This window comes from Cervus canadensis, chromosome 22 (assembly GCF_019320065.1).
Source record: "Cervus canadensis isolate Bull #8, Minnesota chromosome 22, ASM1932006v1, whole genome shotgun sequence".
NCBI classification, from domain to species: domain Eukaryota; kingdom Metazoa; phylum Chordata; class Mammalia; order Artiodactyla; family Cervidae; genus Cervus; species Cervus canadensis.
In genome coordinates this window covers 3,590,613-3,616,618 of record NC_057407.1, presented here as the reverse complement: position 1 = coordinate 3,616,618, position 26,006 = coordinate 3,590,613, and the positions used below count along the sequence as shown (strand labels likewise).

Below are 26,006 nucleotides of genomic sequence, written 5' to 3'. Positions count from 1 at the left end.
GGAAAAAACAGGATTATACATGATGACTGAGATTTATCCCAGCAATGCAAGGTTGATTCAACATATAAATATCAATATAATACACAATAATGACAAAGGACAAAAACCACACGATCACAGACACAGTCAAAGTACTTAACAAATCCCAGTATGTTTTCAAAACAAAAAAACCCCTCAGCAACCCAGGGATCAAAAGGAAATTCCTCAAGCTAATAAAAGGCATCTATGAAAAAAACTACAGTTAACTTTATACTAATGGTGAAAGACTGAAAGTTTCCCCTCAGTGGTCAGGAATAAGACAAAGATGTCTGCTCTCTCCACTTAGCATTGGACGATTCCAGCCAGGACATTCAGGCAAGAAAAAGAAATCAAAGACATCCAGATTGAAAAGGAAGAGGTAAAACTACCTCTGTCTGCAGATGACATGATCTTATACACAACAAATTCTAAGGAATATATGTATACATTCTATTAGAGCTAATAAATGAGTTTAACAAGGTTGCACGATTCAGAACCAATATAAAAAAATTAGTTGTATTCCCATACACCAGTAATGAATACTTAAAAGTTAAATCAAGAAGACAACTCCATTCATAATAGCATCAAAAAGAATAAAATTATTGGTAACAAATGTTTAAAAAGAATTACAAGACTGATACACTGAAAACTACAGAATAATTAAAGAAGATCTAAATAGTGGAAAATCAACAGTATTCATGGATTAGAAGACTTAATAGATGCCAAGATTCTTCAAATAGATCTACAGATTCAACATAAACCCTATCAAAATTCCAAATTCCAAATGCCTTTTTAAAAGAAACCCTGGAAATCCAGTGGTTAGGACTTAGCACTTTCACTGCTGGGGTCCAGGTTCAATCCCTGGTCAGAGAACTAAGACCCCACAAGCTGTGTGACACAGCCAAAAATAAATAACAAGTTTTAAAAATTGAGAAACTGATCCTAAAACCCATAAGAAAATTCAATGAACCAAGAATAGCCAAAAGTCTTATAAAAGAACAAAGTTGGAGGACTCATACTTTCCAATTTCAAAGCTTACATCAAGGCCACTGCTGTGTGGGCAGTGTGATAGTTGTATAAGGATAGACAGCAGGTCACTGGAATCCATCTCATCAATGGAAGAGAACTGAAAATCCAAAACTGAATCCATAATTCTATAGTGAACTGGGTGTTGAAACAATTCAATGAGGAGAGAGGAGTCTTTTCAATGAATGTGCTGAGAAATATAGATATCCACATGCATAAGAATGAAGTAGGACTCCTACCTTATACCATCTATAAAAATTAATTCAAAATGAATCAAAGGCCTAAATGTAAGAGGTAAAACTATAAAGCTCTATAAGAAGAAAACAGGTGACTTTGAACTGGGCAATGATTTCCTAGACATATATCAAAAGTACAAGCAACAAAAGAAAAAATAGATAAACTTAACTTCATCAAAATTTTAAAATTTGGTTTGTGCTTCAAAAAACCCTATCAAAAGTAAAAAGATAATGCACTAAGTATGAGAAAATATTTACAAATCATATTCTGGTAAGGTTACTTATGACTAGAACATATAAAGAAAACTCTTACAACTTACCAACAAAAGGACAAACCAACCCAATTAATCCAATTAAAAATAAGAAAATATTTGAATAGATACTTATCCAAATAAGATATACAAATAGTCAATAATCACATGAAAAGATGCTCATCATCATTAATCATTAGGGAAATGCAAATAAAAAACACAATGAGATACCACTTTACACACACTAAGATGGCTAGAATAAGAATTTTTAAAGGAACAATAACAATGTTGTTGAGGATGTGGGAAAAAATGGAACCATCACACATTACTGATGGCAATGTAAAACAGCACAGCAGCTCTGGAAAACAGTTTGGCAGTCCCTCAGAAAGTTAAACATAGAGTCACTCCTATTCCACGTCTGGGAATACACATAAGAAAAGTGAAAACATGTTCATAACAACTCATACACAAATGTGTATAGCAGCATTATCACAATAGCAAAGAAGTGGGAACAATCCAAATATCCATTGACTGATGAATGGGTAAATAAAATATGGTACATCCATATGACGGAATATTACAAAAAGGAACAGAGGAATAAAATTGTATAAAAAGGAACTAAGTACTACTAAGTGCTATTTACTTAGTTCCTTTTTATGTCCATTCTGCAATGTGGATAAACCTTGAAAACATAATGTTAAGTGAAAGAAGCTAGACACAGAAGAAGAAAAGGTCACATACTGTGTAGTTCTAGACATTTACATCAAATGTCTAGAACAGGCAAATTCATAGAGACAAAAAGTAGATAATCAGTTGCCTGGGCCTGGGGAAAGGGAGCAAGGGGAAGGGAATGACTGCCAATGGGTACAGGTCATTTTCTTTTTGGAGTGATAAAGACTGTGGAATTAGACAGTGGTGACGGTTATACAATCTTATAAGTACACTAAGACCAACGAATTGCACACTTTATAAAGGTGAATTGTATGGTATGCAAACTGTATCTTGGTTGTTTTTAAGTCCCAGCTACATATCATATCAATCTCTTGCTCCGTACTCTGCCTCACACTTGGCTATCGTCTAAACTTATCACTGGCCACAGCATAATTTGTTTCATTCCCAAAGTGAGGAAAGTAATAGAACAGCTTATAATTCTTTACTCTCTATATTTTATAAAGGCTACTCTTTTGATTAGCTTTTAGTGTTGATTTTCCAAAGCCGCCCCTCTGGCTCTAATGCCTAAAGCCTCCTCCCTTAAATTTTTCCATTGAGCTACAAAATTCCTAGGACTCTATTAGCACAACCATTCTGCTTTCAGAGTCATGAAATGGAAAAAAAAAAAATGAGTTTTGAATTCAGACAAAGATTCAAATCTTCACATCACTTTCCAGCTATATACAACTTTGGGGAAGTTACTTAACTATCTGTCTATATGCAAAATGTTGGTAACCCCTCTTTTTAGGTGTAAGCAGTCAGTGAGACAATGTATGTAAAGTGCCTGCTCCATGTAACTTTTCAGTTACTATCAGCTCACTCTATCTCGTTCTGTAAAATGGATGAAGCTGACACTGCCTCCAACTGGGCAGTGTTCCCAATCAGATATGTGTTCCAATCTGAAATCTGTCCTCAACCAGGATAGGATTCATATGAGATTTAGGGACATCTCAAGGTCATAAATGAGAAAAAGGGGCAAGTGGGTGTGAGATGCCCCTCCTACATGTTTAATCAGAAACCTGATTCCCGATTTAATGCAATTCATAGGCTCTTTATATCAGGCTCTGAGGCTCTCCAAGCAGTAAGACAGGCGTCTGACAGGAGAATGAAAAGGCATGGTGCTCCAATTACCACAAATGGAGTGCATTACAAATAAACATATGTTTCCAGGGACAGAATAGGAGATCCATTACAGAGAAGAGCTGTGAAGTCTGAGCCACTAGCCTGACTCTAGTTTTTCACACAGGAGGTAAAATGACAATCTTGCCACTTCCACTCTTGATGATGAATGTAAATGGTAAAGACACTACTGAGTTTATTACAGTGCAGAAAGTCGCTGCCCACAAGCAGAGCCTCCACCACACCTATCCTTTCGTTTTATACAATTACGACACATATATGCCCAGTACTCCTAGCCAATTAAGAAGAAATTAATGCAGATCAGCAAGGTTGCCTCTAATCAAAGTCACTTCTGAGTATGTGAGCATCACCATTGCCATAGCTACCATGCAAAACCACTGCTGTTGGAGCAGGGGTCCTGAGACTAAAGGAGCTCCAGATGAATGAATAGTGCTAATTCAAATGACATCCACACTTCATTAGTCCTCAAATGTTCAAGTCCCTTGACAAAGAGGCCTCGTCACCTGGCTTTCCTCCTCCTTTCTCTTTCCATCATATACAACCTCTACACCAAGAACACAATACTTCTAAAAGAGCAGTGTTTCTCCATGCCTTCCTGCCTCATTTCTCTGCCTGAAATGGCTTCTCTCTCCAGTCTCCTAATCCACCTAGTGAAGCTCTACTCTTCCTTTAAGTCCAGCTCAGATGTGTCCTCTTTGGTTAATCTTTCCACAACCTACCACCCTGGGCAAAACTCATCATATCTGCCCCACTCCCTTACAGTGATCACAGAAGAGCATGCAGGCTTGTAAGTGTGTCTGTGTGTGTGAAGGATGAAAATTTTGCTTATTTCAGTTTTGCCACTCATAATCTTTCATAAAGTTTTCACAAAGTGATACACTGACTTAATAGATATCATCTGGTCTAGTGGATTTCAAACATGTACTTTCATATAATCTTCCACCTTAACTAAAATCTCAGGAGGAAGCTCAATATATACACAACAAAAGTAAAACCAGAGCTGCTCTGTTTACAATCATATACAGAGGATTCAAAGAATCTTCTGCTTGAGTCTTCCCGCAGTAAGCCCTGAGGATGTCCCATGTAACCACCAACCACAATCCAATCTCCTTTCTAATAAATTAGAAAACCTGGATCAAGAGCAGGTGACATTCAAGAGCATACAACTTAGTCTTAGGGTCAGTATTAGTATTTAGTAGTATTAGTACTTCGTATTAGGTCTCCTGCCTTCTAGCTCTTTCTATTACATGTCATGTCTGTCTTCCTAGTCTTGGGAGGGGGAAAGCTACATGAAGAAAACTGGTGAGAGAGAAATAAGAGGCTCGGCTAGCATTAAAAATTCCTAGCTGGAGGACGTGTCAGGATAATAACTACCCTGAGACAGTCTTAATGACTGGCTGCTAAGAAGATTCAGTGGGGAAGCAGAGAGGGCACAAGGCAGGGGGATGCCCGGCTGGGAGGCTGTTGTTTATAGGGTCAGCTAAGTCTAAGTCTCAGAGGGGACTATGTATATGAGGGGACTTCGGGGTCATCAGGAAGAGCCCCCTTTACACACCAAAAAACCAAAAACGCCTCACTGACAAACTGCAGTTTTATGTGATGTGACTGTTTGATTCAAGCAGATCTAGGTTGGATTCTGGAAGTAATTATGAGCTCCCTGACCTGTGAGTCTGTTTTCTGGCCTGTAACATCAATGCAATAACACTGAGCTCACAGTGTACATGCAAGTTATCTTGATTAAATGAGACAATGTAAGTAAAAGCACTGAGGCAGTATCTGGTATATGGCAGGCCTCCAATAACCAGCACAGTCGGCTCTCTGTACCTGAGATACTGCATCCACAGATTCAACCAACTGGGGTTCAAAAACATTTGGGGAAAAAAATTCCAGAAAGTTCCCCCAAAAAGCAAAATTTGAATTTGCCATGCAACAGCTATTTACATAGCACTTACATTGTATTCGACTTCCCTGGTAGCGCAGATGGCAAAGAATCTGCCTGCAATGCAGGAGACCCAGGTTCAGTCCTTGGGTTGGGAAGATCCTCTAGAGAACGGCATGGCAACACACTCCAGTATTGAAGGTATTATAAGTAATCCAGAGATGATTTAAGGTATATGAGAGGACGGGCATAGTTTGTATGGAAAATACTTCACCATTATTATACAAGGGACTTGAGTATTCATAGATTTGTAGGGACAGGGGTCCTGGAACCAATCCCCTGAGGATGCAAAGGGAGGACTGCAGTCCCTTTCTTCCTTTATGCTAGGTTCAGCCCTCTCTGTTCAAGTTTCTTATAATTTAAGCCTTTGACTTTTAAAATACTACGTGCATGCGTGTTAAGTCACTTCTGCTGCTGCTAAGTCACTTCGGTCGTGTCCAACTCTGTGCGACCCTACGGACTGTAGCCCACCAGGCTCCTTTGTCCATGGGATCCTCCAGGCAAGAACACTGGAGTGAATTGCCAAGCCCTCCTCCACTATATCTTCCTGACCCAGGAATCGAACCCACGTCTCTTACATCTCTTACACTGTCAGGCAGGTTCTTTACCACTAGCACCACCTGGGAAACCCCTTAAAATATTACAATACTGAGTTATTATGGACTGAATGTTTGTGTCCCTTGCCACAACCCCTATGTTGAAGCCCCAATCCCCAGTGTGATGGTAGTTGGAAGTGGGGCATTTGGGGGGTAATTAGGTTTAGATGAACTCATAAGAGTGGAGCCCCTGTTGGAGTGGAGTTTTGGGGCATTTGGGGGGTAATTGGGTTTAGAAGAACTCATAAGAGTGGAGCCCCACCAGAATTGGTTCCCTCATAAGGAGCTGATGAGATCAGGGCTGTTTCTCTACCATGCGAAGATAAAGCAAGCAGGTGGTATCAACAAGCCAAGAAGAGGACTTTCAAAAGAACTTGGTCATGCTGGCAACCTGATCTGGGACTTTTAGCCTCACAACTGTGAGAAAGAAATAACTGCTCATTAAACCAGCCTGTGGTATGTACTGCAGCACCCCAAGCTGACCAAGACACAGGAGTTGGTGATGGACAGGGAGGCCTGGTGTGCTGCGATTCATGGGGTCACAAAGAGTCGGACACAACTGAGCGACTGAACTGAACTGAACTAAAGCTGAATTTGCATATGCCCTATAACCCAGCAGATTACACTCTTGGGTAGGAAACAAGAGCTTACATTTATCAGAAGACATGTAAAGGAATTTCTCATAGCAGTATGATTCATAACTTGAATAAATTGATTATTCAGCCTCAAACTGGGAACAACTTACATGTCCATCAATAGCAAAATGGATAAATGATATAGTCATACAGTGAAATACAAATGAGCACTAAAAAAGAATGAACTAATGTTCCATACCAGAAAACAGAGAAATCTCAAAAACATAATGTCAAACAAAAGAAGCCAGACAAAAGAGTTAGTACCGCCTGATTCTATTTATAGGAAGCTCAAAACCAGGCAACATTAACATATAGTGAAGGAAGTCAAAATAATAGTTACCTGTTGGGGAGGGAGAAGTAATGACTGAAGGGGTTATAGAGGCTTGAAGGTGAAAGTGTTGGTCGCTCAGTCATGTCTGACTCTTTGTGACCCCATGGACTGTAGCCCGCCAGGCTCCTCTGTCCATGGAATTCTCCAGGCAAGAATACTGGAGTGGGTTACCATTTCCTTCTCAAGGGGATCTTACCAATACAGGGATTGAACCCAGGTCTCCTGCACTGCAGGCAGATTCTTTTCTGTCTGAGCCAGGACTGAGGCTTACAGAGGCTTAGAGGTTATGTTGTATATCTTGACTTGGCTCAGACTTTATACTCTGTAAAAACTCACTGAACTATTACTATTCATGTATTTTTATACTTCAATTTTCAAAAAAGTTTACAGGGGAAAAAAATCTCTGGGAGAGATAACAGGTTAAAGGTCATAATGTCCCAGAGTTCCTTCAGCTTGGGACTACATTCTCTGACATCCTTTGTTGACCCCTTCTTTTCCACTACCATAGTCCTTTTAGAAGCCTTCAGTGTCTCACAGATGGACAACCAAAGCATGCACCAAATCGGTCTCCAGCCCTGCACAAGTTCTTCCCCCTCCCCATTTTCTACACCATCCCCAGATAAATGGGCTTCCCAGGTAGTACATCAGTAAAGAATCTGCCTGCTAGTGCAGGAGACGCAGGAGATACAAGAGACGCGGGTTTGATCCCCCGGTTGGGAAGATCCCCTGGAGTAGGAAATGGCAACTCACTCCAGTATTTTTGCCTGGAAAATCCTATGGTCAGAGGAGCCTGGTAGGCTACAGTCCATGGGACAATAAAGAGTCAGACACGACTGAGCAACTAAGCAGGCATCCTAGAAAAACCTTCCTAAACACAGTACTGATTGAATTACTCTCCTGTTCCAAAACCTTCACTGTTCTCTACTGACCACGTCTAAGCATTGTATTCAAGGTTCTCCTTGCTGGATCCTAATCTACTAATCCAGGATCAGCTCATGATTCCTCAACATCTTAACCCACTTCCTCAGTCAAATCACTTACCACCTCTGAACACAGCCATGCTCAGGTTCTTTTATCCTCCTCTTTTGCTATGCTTCATGCTCTAGGAAAAGGACTTGGGCACAAAGAAACTTATCATTTGGTTAAAAGCATTTGACAAAAAGCTTAACAAAGTCTATGCAGTCCCTAAAGTTACCCAACCCCATCCTCCATTCTTCCTCACTATTATATTTGGCGAGGGGTCGGGGCGCAGATAATACTTTAGAAACTTCCATTTCATCTTCAAATGATGAAGACTGACTGCAAAATATGAAGATGAAATCTAGTTCCTGGCAAAAATAAAAGTAACTTTTTCCCTATACTCCTTGGTTTCCTACATGATGGCTTCCTACATGATAACAATGATTTTTTATTCACATAGCACTTCAGAGTTTACAAAGCACTCTTATAACCTACTTTATTTAAATAAAGTGGCACAACAAACCTGGAAAGCAAATATTCTCATCTGCATTTATACATATGGACACCAAAGTTCAGGTTATCACCAATGTTACCTTCCTGTTCTCATATTCCTGGGATTCTCTGCAATAAATGAGGTTTATTCCTGACAACTACCTACTACTCTTCTCAGCATCTCTCTCACTCCCCCTCTACACCTGCATCACTGATTATCCATTTTTTATTCCACCTCTTCAGAGTGTTGCTATTGTATTATGGTTATAATCTCCAATATGTTCCTGAGAGCGCCACACATCCTCCTATAGGTATTCATAAATTCCTAGAGGCATCCAAGATTAGAAAGTCTTTGAGAGCCAAAGAATGAATTTTAATGGTAAGGATGTGAGAATGATGTTGACATTCTATCCCAAGGAGACTATCCCAAGAAATTCATATTCCTTCAACAGTTTTTGTTTTTTTTTGAGGCCTCGTATTGGAGAAGGCAATGGCACCCCACTCCAGTACTCTTGCCTGGAAAATCCCATGGACGGAGGAGCCTGGTAGGCTGCAGCCCATGGGGTCGCGAAGAGTCAGACATGACTGAGCGACTTCACGTTCACTTTTCACTTTTATGCATTGGAGAAGGAAATGGCAACCCACTCCAGTGTTCTCGCCTGGAGAATCCCAGGGATGGGGTCGCACAGAGTTGGACACGACTGAAGTGACTTAGCAGCAGCAGCATTGGCCAGGCTGCTAAATTCTGAGGCAAAGAATAAAACATAGGTCTTGCCTTGAAGGAGCTCACAGTCCACTGTAGACCCCACAGGTGTCAGGTCTACACAGAGTACTGATTTTAGCTCAAACAATCTGACTCTTAATGCTACAATCATAGAAGTTTTTTGTCAAATTAGAGCAAATCCCCAGAAGACATTCTACCACTGTTATCCATTCCTCTTCATTGACAATGAATGTCCCATTCAAAATCAAACCATCAAGTTAGCAAATCAACCAGTAAAATGCCAAAAATCCCAGAGCAATTGTTTCACATATTTATCAACAAACATTAGGGAAAACATTCAACTCATCTGTACTCATAGAAATATTTGATAAACTATTCAAAACTGCAGAAAAGTGAGGTGAATTTAGTTGATGGACTGCAAACTGGAAAAACCTTTTATAGGAAACAATATAGCAAAATCTACCAAAAGCTACATATATCATCATAATCTTTCTTTTTTTTAAGCAACACTCACAAGGCATAGCCCCAGGCCCTCAGGGGCATTCAAAGCGTCAGTGATCAATGTGTCCTGCAATTTGCATTAATTCTGGCAACTAGCTGTGTTTTACATTGAGATTTGAGCCAAGAGAGCCAATGATGAGTCGTATTATCATAATATTCGATCAAATAGTTCATATCCTGAAAAACGAAAATGCCTATGGCATTACTATGTAATAATGTTGAAAAATTGGAAGTCAACACAGTTCTCTAATAGAAACATAACTGAATAATTTATGATACAACAGTTCTTAAAATATATATAATTATTAAGACTATGTAACAATATATAAAAATTATTTATAAGGGAAAAACAAAATATGAAATTACAGCTAAATAACAACCACAATTCTGTAAAAATATGCTTGTATTTAGACAAATACTGGAAGAGAATATAAAAATGTAACAGCTGCTCTACTGCTATGGTGAAATTATGATAGAAACATGTTCTATTTAAAACTTCACTTAATCGTGTTGATATAATAATAAAGCATACTTTATTACACTGCTTGTTTAATTGACTACTTTCCCAAATAAACTATAAGCTTTGTGAAGACAGGACAATGTCACTTGTGTTCAGCATTATAGCACTAGTTCCTTATTTCATGAAAGAATTAATGAGATAAACGGGAAACCTCAAACTAATCCCCAAGAAGGGGTGAAGAAGTGGATAATTAAAAACAAAGACAAGGTGGAAATTCCCTGGTGGTCCAGTGGTTTGGGCTTCATGCTTTCACAGTGGGGAACCCAGGAAATCTAAGATCCCAAAAGCACGAGGTCAAAAGCAAACAAAAGGCTGGTCTCTATGACTGTTTTTAAGCTCTAACTATGGGGAAAACCAAATCATCTCACTGAAGCATCTCTGGAAAGTCTCTCTTCCCTCAAAGCCACTGCCCCGACCTTTGCTGTTGAAGGGTCTAGAGAAAGGCAGAGGGTTCTGCTAAGTGGACACAGCAGCAGGACGTTGCAGATATTCAGGGAAAAGGCAGAGTCAGAAGGGACAGGAGCTTCATATTCTTTGCCTCCAAATTCGCTGCTCTTGACTCGCAGAACCTTATGTATGACTCCAGCTGGAAATGAGGTGAGGAAGAGTGGGTGTAGCTCTGGCTAAGAAACAAATACCCAGGTACAAAAGGAAAATAAGAAGCTTTAAAGGAATTGAGCTCTGGAGTGAACATTCTCTTTCCTGACAACTTAAAAGCAGTCTGAAATATACCAGAGGCACCAGAAGGACTCTAAGTCATCAGAGTATTATAAGCATTAACAAAAAACACGTAGGGAAAGGAGACAATCTTTAAGTTATTTTTCAACCAACCTACGCAGCACCTGTCACAGACCATACAGGCTCTTTTCAGCTTAGGCAATCTTTCATCTGTCCTTGGTGCTTTGAGGCAAGAGCATCGTTACTGACTAATGCAGAGCTCAGAAAGTTTAGCTGCATGGAGAAAGGGACACTGAGCAAGGAGAGAAGGGTGCGGAGAAAGAAGAATCTAGATTTTAGATACAGCTCTACTTGTTTCATGTTGTAACTTTAAATAAACCACACTCTCTCTGAGCACTGGTTTCCTAATCAAAATAGGCAACCATACCAACTTATCTCACACAGTTAAGGTGACAATTAAATGAGACGATACATGCAAGTTGAAGTATGTAATACGTTATAAATTTTTACTTAAATATATGGCTTTATTACAGAATCACAAATGCTACAATTTCCTTACAGGGTGAAAGTTAAGGTCAGTACATTTTTCAGCCTGATCTGACTGTGTAAGTCATTCAGGGGCTACAGGAAAATTGATCTCACCCCTCTTTGCCAAGTCATGATCATTTTTTCTTTTAAAGAGTAGACTTTTCATGTGAGTGGGTGGCAATAAAGTATGATTCTCGTTTTCCTCCTATCTTAATGCTAAAATTGCACTGTTCATTACTTAGGGTTACAGAAGATTTTTCTATTTTCCAGCTCTTTCTATGAAAATGCAAAAACCTGTAAAAAGGGATTGTCAATAGCCACTGACAACTCATACTGAACAAAGATTAACTCAGCCTGCTGAAAATGAAAAGCTCAGATATAAGGAGGCCAACAACAACTTGGCCAGGAATCTATGGATTTCAAAGAGGTTCCTATCAGCAACCACCATTGTCTTCAACCTCCAAAATGTTTTAGTCGCTCAGTCATGTCCTACTCTTTGTGACCCATGGACTGTAGCCTGCCAGGCTCCTCTGTCCATGGGATTCTCCAGGCAAGAATACTGGAGTGGGTTGCCATGCCCCCTTCCAGGGGATCTTCCCGGCCCAGGGATTGAACCCGGGTCTCCTGCATTGCAGGCAGATTCTTTACCATCTGAGCCACCAGGGAAGACCCAAATTTCCCCCCAATTTCCATATTTCAGCATCTAACATCTCTCAGACTATTTTCTTACTGAAAAACAAGACCTCATTCCCAAATTTGTTTTAGAAAATATGTTCACCTCTGGAATGGGTCCTAGGCCACAGGAGGCCATGGACAAAGAATGAAAGGCATCGGTGGAGAGGGAAGGCACAGAAAAGTGAAAAAACAAAATTAACCACAGTTTCCACAGTTCTAATTAGAATCAGCAGCCCTGATACTTGGGAAAAAACTATTTTTCCCCCTAAATGCTTACTCCTAATTAAATAGAAAAATTGCCCATGACAATACTTTGTGTGTGCTCTGTCACTCAGTTGTGTTCAACTGTTTCCACACCCATGGACTGTAATTCACCAGGCTCCTCTGTCCATGGGATTCTCCAGACAAGAATGCTGGAGTGGGTTGCCATTTCCTTCTCTAGGGGATCTTCCTGACCCAGGGATCAAACCTATGTCCTCCTGCACTGGCAAGTGAATTCTTTACCACTTGGCCACCTGGGAATCCCATGACAATACCTAGAAGGAAATTAAGTGTGGAATTCTTCCTCATATCTACTCTTAGGCCCACCTGTGGCTAGAGTTTCAATATGTACATATTTTAATCTGTTGTGGATGTTACTGTTTGAAATCTGACCTCACAACAATCCTATGAAGAAAGCAGAGCAGGTTTTATGACTTCAGTTTTAAGGATGAAGAAACTGAGACTCAGAGAATAGCAGCTTGCTATCATTAAATTAAACCCAGACCTTCTGACTACAAATCTCCAAAGCTGTCCAGAACATCACGGTGCTTCTTGAGGTCTTTTGGCTCCAGGCTCGCCAGAGAAGATAAATACCAGTTCCAACCTTCCTGTGACCATCTTTCATGGCACTGTTTCACTGTTTTTTTGTGTCAAATATAACAGTTTCTGCAAGAGAACCCCAAGGTAGCACTAAAGGAAAATCATTAATCTAAATACTCATGGCAAACAAAGTTTAACAAATGGCTGGAATAACTAATAATATTGTTCATTTAAAACAAGTTTCTAAAAAAAAATAAAATAAAAAAAAATAAAACAAGTTTCTAACTAAATTAGTTAACCAGCTAGCTCTATGGCACCTGCAACTCAGTCTAGGAAGCCCATAGAAAAAATGCACAAGATTCAAAGACAGAGACCTGGGTGGTAGTCCTGACTGTATCACTTCCTGGCTATTTGACCTTGGGTAACCTTCCCACCTTAATTCTTTCATAGGTAAATTAAAATAGCATTAATTATTGCCCCACAAATACTACCATGCACCCACGCTAAGTTGTGTCCGACCAGCTCTTTGCAACCCCAAGGATGCTAACCCGCCAGGCTCCTCTGTCCATGGGATTCACTAGGCAAGAATACTGGAGTGGGTAGCCATGCCCTCCTCCAGGGGAATCTTCCTGACCCAGGGATCAAACCTGTGTCTCTTACATCTCCTGCATTGACAGGTGAGTTCTTTACCACTAGTGCTGTCTAGGAAGCCCCAAAACTACTGTATGGAGGATTAAATGAGAAAATGGATGTGACAGTCCTCAAAGTATAATTTCTACAACTGAGCCATCTCAAAAACTACTTACCCCAAGACTGTTTCAAAACATTAGTAATCAATGTTTTCTCAACTATGTGCAACAAACTACTCCAATCAAAATGAAGGAATATTCATTTAGGTTTGTCCTATTTTTCAAAATTATTTTTAGTGTCATAGAAACCTGTCTACAAATGATTTTACTTGACTTGAAGGCTCCTATAAATACTCATATGTAAGCTGCTGCCTCAAAGCTGCTATGAAAATCTGCTTGTCATGATGGAACATTTATTTAATATTTCCCAGGTCCTAGTCACATTAAGCATTTTTGAGAGTTTATGTCAACGGATTCTCACAAGAACCCTTTGAAATATACTTTATTTCCTCTTTACAGTTGAAGAAACTGAAGTTCACAGAGAACAAGACATCGCTCAACATAAAACACATGTCTGTGACATTGAGGAAAAGAAATACCAACGTGTTCCGTGCCAAGGAGAAATTTGGAACATTGTTATCTAGTGACTGCAGAACATAGTCTTTTTTTTTTTTTTTTTTTTTAGAACATAGTCTTAAGAGTTGAACTACCTGGGTTCAAATCTCAAATTCACCATGAGTTTCCTCATTTGTAAAATTAGATTAACAACAGTAATCTGTTTTATAACTTAGTAAATGAGTTAATACATCTACTTAGAACACTTTGGGATTTCCCTGGTGGTCCAGAGGTTAAGATTCTGTGCTCCCAATGCAGGGGGCACGGGTTCAATGCCTGGTTGGGAAACTAAGATTCTGCGTGACCCACAGTGCAATCAGAAATAATAAATAAATAGCAGATATGCATATGCTGCTGCTGTTTAGTCGCTACGTTATGTCTGACTCTTTGCAACCCCACAGATTGTAGCCTGCCAGGCTCCTCTGTACATGGGATTTCCCAGGCAAGAATACTGGAGTGGGGTATCATTTCCTTCTCCTGGGGATCTTCCCAACCCAGGGATCGAACTCACATCTCCTGCATTGGCAGGGGATTCTTTACCACTGAGCCACCTGGGAAGCCCCATATGTACACACACACACACACACACACACACCACCTCGAAAGCCCAAATACTACTGTATGGAGGATTAAATGAGACATGGATGTCACAGTCCTCAAGTATAAAGTGTCTACAAATAAGCCATCTCAAAAACAACCTTCTGTATAAAAGAACCCCTATACAATGTGATAGGGGTTCTTTTTAGATATTATTGTCATCATTAGATATTATTGTCATCATTTCTCCTGTCATTATTTCACCCCGCTTATCCAAACCTTCCTTCCTCTTTTCCCTGTCCTGAAACGTGTACGCTGACTAGCCTAAAGTTCTCTTACACACATTTTACGCATTACTGCTGTTGTAATTTTTCTATCTCTTCCTTTTAACTGTAATGCCTCTCTCCTTCCTTATGAATATCTCACTCAGCCTTCAAAGCCTAGCTCAGACCTAGCCCTTCTGCAACGTATTTTGTGACTTTACCAGACCACAGTGATTTCTTCCTTCTCTGAACAACTCTTTATACCATCAAACAATATAACCTTTAGAAATCAAATTTCTAAAGGACTCTGAAGAGAAATGATTTAGCTCTAATCCCTAATTTCTGAAATAGAAAAGGAGGCTTCAACAGTTAAACTGCCTGAAACAAAAGTGAAACAAAAGTTACATGGCAGAGGAGAGATGTGAATCCAGGTATTTTAAATGTTTGCAATGATCTTTCCACTATACAATGCTAATTTTGTCTTCCCTAAGATTCTGTACAAGTTCTCAAAAGTGAAAGCATGCATTATATAATTTATCTGACTCTTAAGTTTTTCACTTATTTTGTAGTCTTCATGGAAACTAACACACTGGACTTATTAGCTCTTCGCTAACTGATTAGCAGATCAATCTTTCATTGCTTCCCTTTTCCCCAGGAGTTAAAATGTTAGTAAACACAGGACTCTACAGAACTTAAATTCTCATCATCAGCTATGCCTCAGGATGCGATAGGACTGAAGAGGGAATTATATCCATAGGTGTGCCAAGAGGCACATCACAGCGTCCAACAACAGAAGACTCATTCTATATCACTAAAACTTGGAGGTATAAAAGAAAACACAGTCTTAAGCTGTGTTATTATTAATATTAGGGCCCCTCCAAGGATTCAAGCCCACAATAGAGAGAGGGCATTTCCAGTTTACTCCCACAAAGCCCAAGCCTCCTTCTGCAGGATTAAATCAGGCTCAAGTTACTTCATAAAGTTGGTAGGTCCCCTAAACGAGAACTAGATACACACGATGTCCTAGAAAGGGATTAAAGCTGGGCTTGGGAGGAGTGGAATGGAAGAAAGGTCTTAGACAGAAAGAAAAAAGAAAGACATCTTCATGCCCAGGCTGAGAGAGCAGAAGAGGCAGAGAGCACAATAGCTGTTCTCCAGAAAGGAAGGAAGAGCACGCATCGGGTGTTCATGCACATCAAAAAACGGCGGGCTGGAGAGCTGAATAGCTATTTAATATTTGGCAAGCAACTAATTTTATGAGCCTGTTTGTTCATCATCATGAAGATAAAATGAGACAATGGGTATGAATATGTTGTGCAAACTGTGCAACACAGTGCACCCAGCAGGGATGAAGAAATAAATGCGGGTAGCCAACCCTTCAGCGTATGTATTCAAATGTTCTTCCATCTATCAGGGAGAGGGAAACTCAACCACAAGTGCCCACTACTGAGGAGGAAACACACAGTGGGCATTACAGGATCAACTCCTTTTGGGGGGTCTACCACACGATAGCAATGCTGTAAGAAAGGGGTACTGAAAGGACACTACTTGAAGATGAGCTTTTCATCCAAGGACATGTGAGCCATATACTGACCTAGGCCCCCTCTTTCAAAAGTTTGCAAAAGCATTACCACATAGAACAAATCACAGAGCCAAAGTCTTTGAAAGAAAAATGCACAAAAACTATAACATGGAACTAATGTCGTGCCGTAAAGGATCTTAGAGGATGTCTGTTTCAGTGCTCTCATTTGACAAGAGTTTAGAGAATCAAACTCCAAAGACGCGACGTGGTTTAACTAAGAGTAACAGTGGTACATGTTTTAAAATAATTTTTATTTATGTCTTTACTTGCTGTCCTGGGTCTTCGTTGGTGCCTGGGCCTTTCTCTAGCTGCATTGGGCGGGGGGCTCCTCTCTAGTTGCGGTGCACAGGACTCTCAGTGTGGAGGCTTCTCTTGTTGCTGAGCACAGGCCCCAGGACTTCAGTCGTCGTGGCTTCCAGGCTCTGGAGCGGAGGCTCAGGGCTGCTCAGTCACTCAGTCGTGTCCGACCCTTTGTGACTCCAAGGACTGTAGCCTGCCAGGCTCCTCTGTCCATGGGATTTCCCAGGCAGAAATACTGGAGTTGGGTGCCGTTTCCTTCTCCATCAGGCTCAGTAGTGGCACATTTTTAACGAGTAGTGGTACAAACACTTCTAACCACAACATCATTCTTCTGTGTTCCTACAGCATCTTATGCATACTAATTACCATGCTATACTAAAATCCTACTTAAATGTCTGTCCTCTCCCCTTCTGGACTGGAAGATCTCAGTGGACAAGGCCTACGCCCAACTTAATCTTACATACCCAGCACCTGGCTTATGTTTAGACGTTCAAGTGAACTGAACACATCCCAGTTAACTGTTCTGTAAATTTGAGGGGAAGGTATGAGATTCTGGGAAACTTGCTATTTTGGCCTCCATTCTGAACTTGGGTACAGAAAGACAGTAAACAGTCTGAGGCAGATAGGGACACTAAGGTAAAAATGCGTCCCTGGGAGCAAGGTCATCCTAATACCACAGTCCTACTAACTTTACTATACTGTTGGAGTTTGATGAGTAGGCTCTAAGAGTCTCCTTCAATCATTTTACCATGACCTTTGCTGAAACAACAATAACACAAATAAGATAGTGAAATTACTGGTGGAGATTTAGTGCAATATTATGCTCATGTGGTTCCTTTTGAAGCATTCACAACTCCACAATAACTCTTTAAAAGAAGCAGACACAACAGAATTTTCACAGAGTAAAGGGGTTAAATTTAAGGAATCTACTGATAGAGTAACTAAAGAGTCAGAAGATGAGAATTCTGGTCTCCATTCTTTCACTAACTTCTTATTTGACCTTGGGCAAACCATTCCATTTCTCTGGGCTTAGAAGAAAGACTTAGAAATTCTAGATCCTAGTTCTCGGTAAACTTGAACAAGCCACTTTACCTCTTCAGATCCACATTTCCCTCATTTATAAAATAATCTGATGATACAACAGCTCTAACAACCTAGGATTCTAAGCTATAGGCTACTGTTGCTATGAACAATGAAATTCTATGGAATTGGTATGTTTGTATTAGAAACAGGACGTATTGATAAAACATTTGGCAGAGAGAAACCTCAGACCTCACTTGAGCTTCCCACCCCAAGTTTTAATTCAAATATTTCTCTCGAACTACACATAAGCACTGGTCCAGGCTACTGTACTTTGAATTCCCCTATTCTTAATGAAATGCCCAAAGACTGACCAGAGAGGAATGGAAACACGTGCTTCCCAGACCACACATCAAGCTGGTCTCATGATGGTCTCCATCTTTTCTACTGGAGCACTTTGCTTATGCCATCCACTGTCTGGACTGAGCCAACTCGTCTCTTTTGATTTAAATTCTTTACAGCTCAGTTCAAATCTCACTATTTCCATTCTAGCCCACATCCATCTCTCCCTCTTTCAAACATCCACAATACAATACACTGTTGTGGTAGAGATTAAACGGTATTTGTAAAGAACGTGGCACCACACACGACATATAGCAGTGGCTCAAAAAAGGATAGCAGTTGGTGCTTTACCACACTTTAGCACTAATCACATAGCCTTTAATTCAGCGCATCCTAAATTTAATGTGCTTGTGAATCACCTGGAGATCTTATTCAAATGCAAATTATGATTCTGTAGGCGTCAAGTGGGACCTGATAATCTGTAGTTCAAAAAGCTCCTGCTTAAGAAAGGTTCTGTGCCCATCAGTCTTCAGACAAGTTCATTGCCTAACCATTGTCTATTTGTGCCTTTTAATTAATATTGCTGTGTATTAAAGAATAAGCAAGTCCTAATGCCCAAGTATATTAAAAGTAGAGGTTGTGTGTGTGTGTGTGTGTGTAGGTATATGTATATATAATGCATGTGTGTGACTGTGTTAGTCGCTCAGTCGTGCACGACTCTGCAACTCCAGAGACTGTAGCCTGCAAGGCTTCTCTGTCCATGGGATGGATTCTCTAGGCAAGAATACTGGAGTGGGTTGCCATTTCCTTCTCCAGGGGATCCTCCTGACCCAGGGATCAAATCCATGTCTCTATGTCTCCTGCATTGCCAGGCGGGTTCTTTACCATCTGAGCCATCAGGGAAGTCTATATAATGTATAATATATATATTTTAGAAAATTTATGAATTTTTGCCTAGCTAAAACAATTTATGACATTTTGATTCCACTTGTTTTACTTAGTATGAATTGAATGCTAGATTTCTAATTTATATTCATGTAAAACTTTGATATAGTTCTATGTATTTTGGCATCTAGTATTACTGATAAAAGTAGAGAAAATTTATTATCTTAGTGATTGAAAAAAAATTCAAATGAGGCTTGAAACTTCCAATCCAATTCTGAGAATATAAAGAAATACTATGCTGAAAAAAAAATCCAGGAAATTAAAAAGTGATACAGTATTATTAACTCAAGTACACATTTTGTTTAAATTTCACAAAATTTTATGCTAGTGTCCATTATTTGTTTTCATACCCTATTCAAGCCTCCATATTGTCTTCAATTGCTTTGAGCAGCTTCAGTTGCATGCAACAAATTCTGATAAATTCTCTTTTCATTTTTATTCTATTACAAATAGTTTCTAATTTTCCTTGTTATGGCTTCTTAGATACACCCATCATTTAAAAGTAGACATTTAATTTCCAAATACATGGAATTTTGTTTAAAGTATCTTTAATACTAATTCCTCATTTTGATATTAATTTCTCATTTAACTCCTTTATTCTCTGCAATTACCCTGTTTTTTTCAGTTTTTTATTGAGACATTTGATGGCTAAGTTGAAGATCTTTCTTGGTAAATGTCACATTTTGCTTGAAAATATGTGGATTATTTTCAAATCTTTTGATACTGATTTCTAACATAATTCCATAGTGATAAGAGAACAGACTCCATATGATTTTAATACATTTAGACCATAAAACTTTTGCACCTTGTTTTATATCCCTGGATATGTTCCAGTGTCTCCCAGTTTACAGTCTATGGGAACTTACAGAGAAATTGTAGTTCCTACAAATTCTGTTGTTGTGTAAAAGTTGTACACATCAAATTATGTTGAATTGGTTCATAGTACTTTTCAGGTCTACTATATCCTTCTATTTATCTATATATTCAGTCTATTAATTTTTGAGTGATACTGAAACTTCAACTAAAATCTTAATTTATCTACTTAAAAAAATAATTGTAATACATAGTGGAACTATATGTAACCTTCTGTATTTTCCAAGTCTCCTGTAAATGTGTTATCATACTTTCATAATTAGAAAAATTAAAAACAACAACAAAGACAAAAGTAGAGGTAGTAAAATGATCCCTTAATATATTAAAAAAAAAAAAGAAAAGCTCCTGTTGATGCCAACTCTGTTGATCCAAGGACCATAGTTCTAATAGGAGGGGAAGTTTCTGGAAACTTTTTTAAATGTATTTATCTTGTCTATTCACCCAGACAGAAAGATCTTAGAAGAGAGATACTATGTCTCATTTTTCTTAGCATATATACCCTATACAGAGGTGTTCAATAAACATCTGTGGATTTACCAATCCGCAGTCTCTAAATACTCCCTAGAACACCTATACCATTCTGATTTTCAAACACTAAGACATTTGAAGTCGAAAAAGCACTTGGTCACTGGAATTAGGCTCACAGGAACAGAGGCAGGGAAGAATCTGAGAGAAAACTTACCTCATAACCAGTGAGAATATAAAACACAGAAAAAACAATATATACAAATGGATGCTTGTTCCTTGTTTAAGCACAAAGGTCATTAAAATGCAATCTTAACTGGACTTCAAATTCAGGTACAAACTGTGAAAGAAGACACGCATTTTCAGGTGTGTGTGTGTGTGTGTGTGTATACACACAATATACATATATATTATTATATATTAATACAGCTATTATTATATAATAGTAGTTTCTTAAAATAAAATTATTTATTATATATAATAATTATAGTAATAATTAACTAAAAAGGTATATAATAGCTTGATATCACTTTTTAGTGGAATAGAAACATTTTTCAATGATTCTTTAATGTGCAATTAATCTCAAGGCCTCAGGCACCCAATGAAAACACATTTCAAGCCCCCCCCCCCAAAAAAAGAGAGAGAGAAACACCCTCCAATTTTCCCATCAACCTGGTTAGTGATAAGATCCCCAAATTCCATTGCCCACAATTATGCTACAGAAATTCAAAAGAATCGGCTGTGTATCAGGGCTGCCTATTCTAAGCCCCCCTTTAGATTTCCAATTATTGAAATACCTGTTAAAACTCCATAATTCAAATAGGACCAAAATTCTTAAATTTTACTGGGAGGCTATACTTTGACTTCCTATTCAAGCACCAAGAAAACAGTATCAGGCATGTATGACACCTGCTCACAGAATACTATGTAGGTAGCTTAAACTGTGAGACAAATTTACTAAAATCAACCTTTAGAACAAAAAACACCTTTTAAAGTCACTGAGCTTGTCATAAACAGACATCTGCTTCTTAATTCATAGAAACCTTTCAATAAAACCACTCAGCAATATTTAACTGAGATGTTTTTAACAAACATAGACACCTTAAAGAAGACAGACTCTGCAAGTCTGAGAACTGCTGTTAAGCACAGAAACACAGAAGCACAGAACTGTTGTCAGACGCTAGACTCAAACTGGGTTTATGAGTTTTAATAAATCCACGTTATTACTTCAGAGAAAACCTTTGGGAGTCAGTCCATAGGAAAATGGCCTCTATTACTTTCATCAGAAGTCTAGTCTCCAGGGCAAGGTAAATTTTGTGGTTCATGCCAGGCAGGTAGTCTTCCTAGGAGAGTTTCAAATCTCAAAGCCACTGAAGCAGTTATAAACACATACCCATACAAATGAGTATTTTCCTACCTGTGGGTACCTAACTGGTAATTAGACCCAAAACAAATGCCTTCAACAGGGTAGGAGAGCAGAAGCATGTACAGGAGGATCAGATTCTTGCATAAAAAATGAAGCAGTGATTTCATTCTCGTTTCTCCCCTCCTTTTCCTGGCCTTTCTTCAAGACTCATCCTTTGTGAAGCTTTCTCCAATAACTTTAACTCTCACTAATCATTACATCTATTGAATGTCTGAAACACTAGTCTCAACTAATTATTCTAGATTCCTTTTTGTTAACTGTTTTGTTTTCGTTTTGTCTCTCAAATTAGAGTCTGAGTTCCCTGTGAGGTGGGTACACTGCCTAGCCCCTAGAGGGAGCTAATAATATTACTAATAATAAAATAATAATAATAGGTAATATAATGGAGTGGCAATAATGGAGTCAAATAGGTCTATAGTCCTACCATTTGAATGTGAACACATTACTTACTTTCTCTAAGCCTCAATTTGGTGGTAAAAATTTGACAAGAGATCTGTTCGAACAACTAGTACAGGGTTTGTCATATAACAATGCTCAAAAAGCTTAGTTACCTTTCCTTCCCACTTATTAAGCACTTGTTGATTTTGAACTGAGTTAGAGTAATTCTCCTAGGGGACTGCCAATGGCACCGTCGTACACTCTCTTACCTTCCCCATTACACTCTTCCCTGTGCCTTTGTCATTTCCTTACAAAGGTCCCTTTAGATTTTCTACTCTGCTGTCCTAAGAAAAAGCCAACTACACAAGCCACCCCAGTAACTATTCAGAATGGTCGTATCTACAGGCCAGCAGGAAGGCATCTCCACATCTACATCTCATTTTCATCACCCCCACGCCAGCAATCTCTCCCTGTAGGTCTCCCAGTAGGAAAATGATAGAGAAAACCAGAGAAGCAGTCAGAAGAGGAAATGGAGATAAATAGCTCCGTGGTCCCTCTGTGCCTGCCTCTTGGGAGGAAAGACTTAGGTCTAGTCTCCAACCCCAACTCTAGTGAGGAAAGGAAAAACCACCAACAAACAAGCCAGAAAAAAAAAAAAAAAACCCCTTTCCATGGTCCAGAAGAAAAAGCAACCCCTTTCTCTCACCTTTTCATTTCTTCAAGACCCTCACCAGTCAATTTCACTATACCTCCTCCCCAACCATGCGCCCTGGGTCAATTTCCTCCTCCATAAATTAGAACCTCTTTTAACCAATTTGTCTTAAACAGACCTCATTCATGCTTTTATCAACCAGAGGTCACATACTCCCCCAACCTTCACCATTCCAAGTTGGAATATCCCTTTTTAAAAAAAGGAAAGAAAAAAAAGAAGACGAAAAAATTTAAGTTCCCCATCTCCTCCTGCACTAAGGCAGATCTTTTTTCATTTGTGATCCTTTAACGATCCAGAATATTTTACCTCGGTCATCATCCTTTCGACTGGAAAAAGCCACTATCACTTCCACCCCAAAACACATACCCCCTTCCAAAAACGATTTCATTAATCCACATATCCCGACTCCCCCTCACACACATACACCTGGGGCTGCACAAAATACAAGAATCATACTATTCTCAAACGACTTCCCCATGCTGTACAGGTCCGTGTACACCTGGGCTCCCACATCTGTGCTCTGGTCAACCTTGATGTCAATATTGACATCAGCCTTCAACCGACCAGGTGAAAAAAATACCTTTGCCCTCTCCACCTCACCTCCCCGCCCCTCAAAATACCTATTTTAATTCCTGACTCCCGCCCCCCTCCCCAGCCTCATAAAGCAGAACCCATTTTATTGGCCTTAAATGTCCCTCCGGGGCTTTGGGACCCTTTTCACCTCAGCTTTTGATGTATAGAGGGAGAAAAGTCTGTCCCCTCCGCGACCCCTCAGAAAGAAGAAAAAAAAAAAAAAACTTCTTACGACTCTTCTCTACTGGATAAAGTAGCTCCAGCATATTATGAGGGATTTGAGACAACTGAGGGGCTGTTTTACCTCAGACTTCACCTTTCGAGGCTGATCAGTGCCTCCCCCGCCCCCTACACACGCGCGCTCGCAGGACCTCTCCTCACCAGACCCTGGTTTCGTCGCTGTGACACCTCCCTGGGCCCCGGAGCAGCTTCCGCGCGGCCCCCGCGCCCCCAGCCCCGAGCCCCGAGCCCCGAGCCCCTGGCGGCAGCGGCGGCGGCCGGGCACCTACCAGTCGGTGTGCGGCTCGTCGACGACCAGCAGCACCTTGGCCTTCCTGGCAGCGGCGGGCGCGGGCGCGGGCGCGTCCACCAGGCCGGCCGAGGCTGCGGTCTGCTTCACCGCCTGGGACAGCGAGCTGAAGAAGCTGCTGCCCACCGACGGCGCCGGGGCCGGCTGCGGCGCGGGCTGCGGCGCGGGCGCCTGGGCGGGCGGCGGCCTCCGCTCCGGGCCGGGTGAGGCGGCTGGGGGCGCCGACGAGGCCGAGGCCGCGCCCGGGCCGGGGGGCGGCGGCGGTGGCTGTTGGGGCTCCGGCCGCTGCAGGTCGGTCATGTAGCCATTGGGCAGGTTGGCGATGAAGCTGCTGTCCGACAGCCGGCGCCGCAGGAAGTTCATCATCTGGCTGAGAGGCTGGGGGCGCGCGGGGCGGCGGGGCCGGGCGGCGCAGAGGGCGAGACGCAGGCGGCGGCGAAGGGCTGAGGCGGCTGAGGTGGCCGAGGTGGCCCAAGCTCAGTCCGCGGCGCGCGAGCCCAGCAGACAGCCGCGGAGGACTGGGCCAGGCGGGCGGGGCGGCGCGAGGCTCAGCGCCAGGAAGCGGGCGGGGCCGGGGCGGGGCCACAGATCGCCCCGCCCCTCTCCGCAGAGCCGGCGCCGCCCCCGACTCGCCGCCAATTGCCGCGGGCTGGGAGCCTCGGGTCTGCGGGGGTCTGGGGACTCGGAGTCTGCGGGGTCTGGAGACTCGAGGTCCGCGGAGTGCCAGGGCTCCTGCGACCTGGGCGCGGCTCTGTGGGGAGGGCGTGGAAGCCAGTCCTGCTCCCCAAGAAGTGGGTAAGGGGAGCCGAGAGCCCCTACCCCTTTTTTGACTGGGGGAGAAAAGAACCGTGTCCCACCCGAGATGGAGGCGAGGGAAACTGTCCCCATTGGGAGCGAAGAGAAATGTCAGCTTCCCCACCCTGAGGTGAGAGAGGAGCCATTCCTCTCTCGCGCGCGGACACGCACACACACACACACACACACGCACACACACACGCACACACACACACACACACACACACACAGAGGCGGGAATGAGAAAGAAAAGAACTACCTCCCTTCCCAAAGCAGGGAGAAAGTGCCATCTCCCCAACCCCCAGGTGAGGGAGAAAGGAATAATCCGCCCCTAGTAACACACACACACACACACACCCTATGGTAAGAAGAAAAAGAACTATCCCTTGCTCAGTGCTGGGAGAGAAAGTCACCCCCTCACACACACCCTAAGGTGACAAGACCTGGTGAGGAAGCCAAGGGTCATCTCCTCCACTCTGGGGAGTAAGGGGGTGGGGGATAGGCTCTCTGCACCCATCTTAGAAGGGTGTGTGAGACGCACTTTCAGCATCTGCACCTTAGAGATGCCTTACCTCAGAGCACCTATCCTCTCCCTCTCCTCCTTCTCTTCCATAAGAGAGAGGAAACTTGAGAGGCTGGAGGTCCCCCTCCCCCCGGAGGAGCCCCCCAAAGTGAGACATCTAAGACTCCCCCACCCCTTCTCTATCCTTGCTAACAGATATTCGTACATCCTGTGTTGTACCAAGAAAGTCACCTGTTTAAGATCAATGTCTTTTTTCCAGTTCATTTATTGCCCAGATCTGCCTTGACCTCCATGAAGTCTTTCTGATTAGTGCCTTCCTGTGGACGCTCCCTAAATCTTGTATGCCCCCCACCCCCAGACCTTTGTTTTCATCTCTCAGGAGATATACTTAATCCCCACATTGAATTGGAGCAGGGCACGGCAGATGCACATTACATTCAGACCACTCTGAGTGATGTTGACCTTTGGCAAAATCAGACCTCCCAGCCTATTTTCCTCAGCTAGTAAAAGGAGATCACGCTTTACAAAAGTGTTACACAGAGCCAGTGAGATCATATATGTAAAGCACCTGGCACACAGTAAATATTCTAGGAGTGGTGGCCAGATTCTTATTCTTATTGGAACTCAGTGCTCAGTAAGTTAAGTATGTACTGGACTGAATGGAATCACTGAGCAGCTCGGTGCTAATGTTGGCAGGCAGTCCTTGCTTCCTACATCCCAGCTGGCACTCAGCTTGG

General features: G+C 41.4%; 1 protein-coding gene across 1 annotated transcript in view; it reads right to left on the bottom strand.

Moving 5' to 3' along the window:
• SYN2 (synapsin II) overlaps positions 1–24,471 on the bottom strand; it is a 149,972-nt gene extending 125,501 nt beyond the window's left edge. The window contains exon 1 of the mRNA XM_043442369.1: positions 23,932–24,471. Within this exon, the coding sequence (XP_043298304.1) occupies positions 23,932–24,317 (386 nt within the window). The 5' untranslated portion in view covers positions 24,318–24,471. The remainder of the gene's footprint in view (positions 1–23,931) is intronic.
• Positions 24,472–26,006: the final 1,535 nt, after the last annotated feature.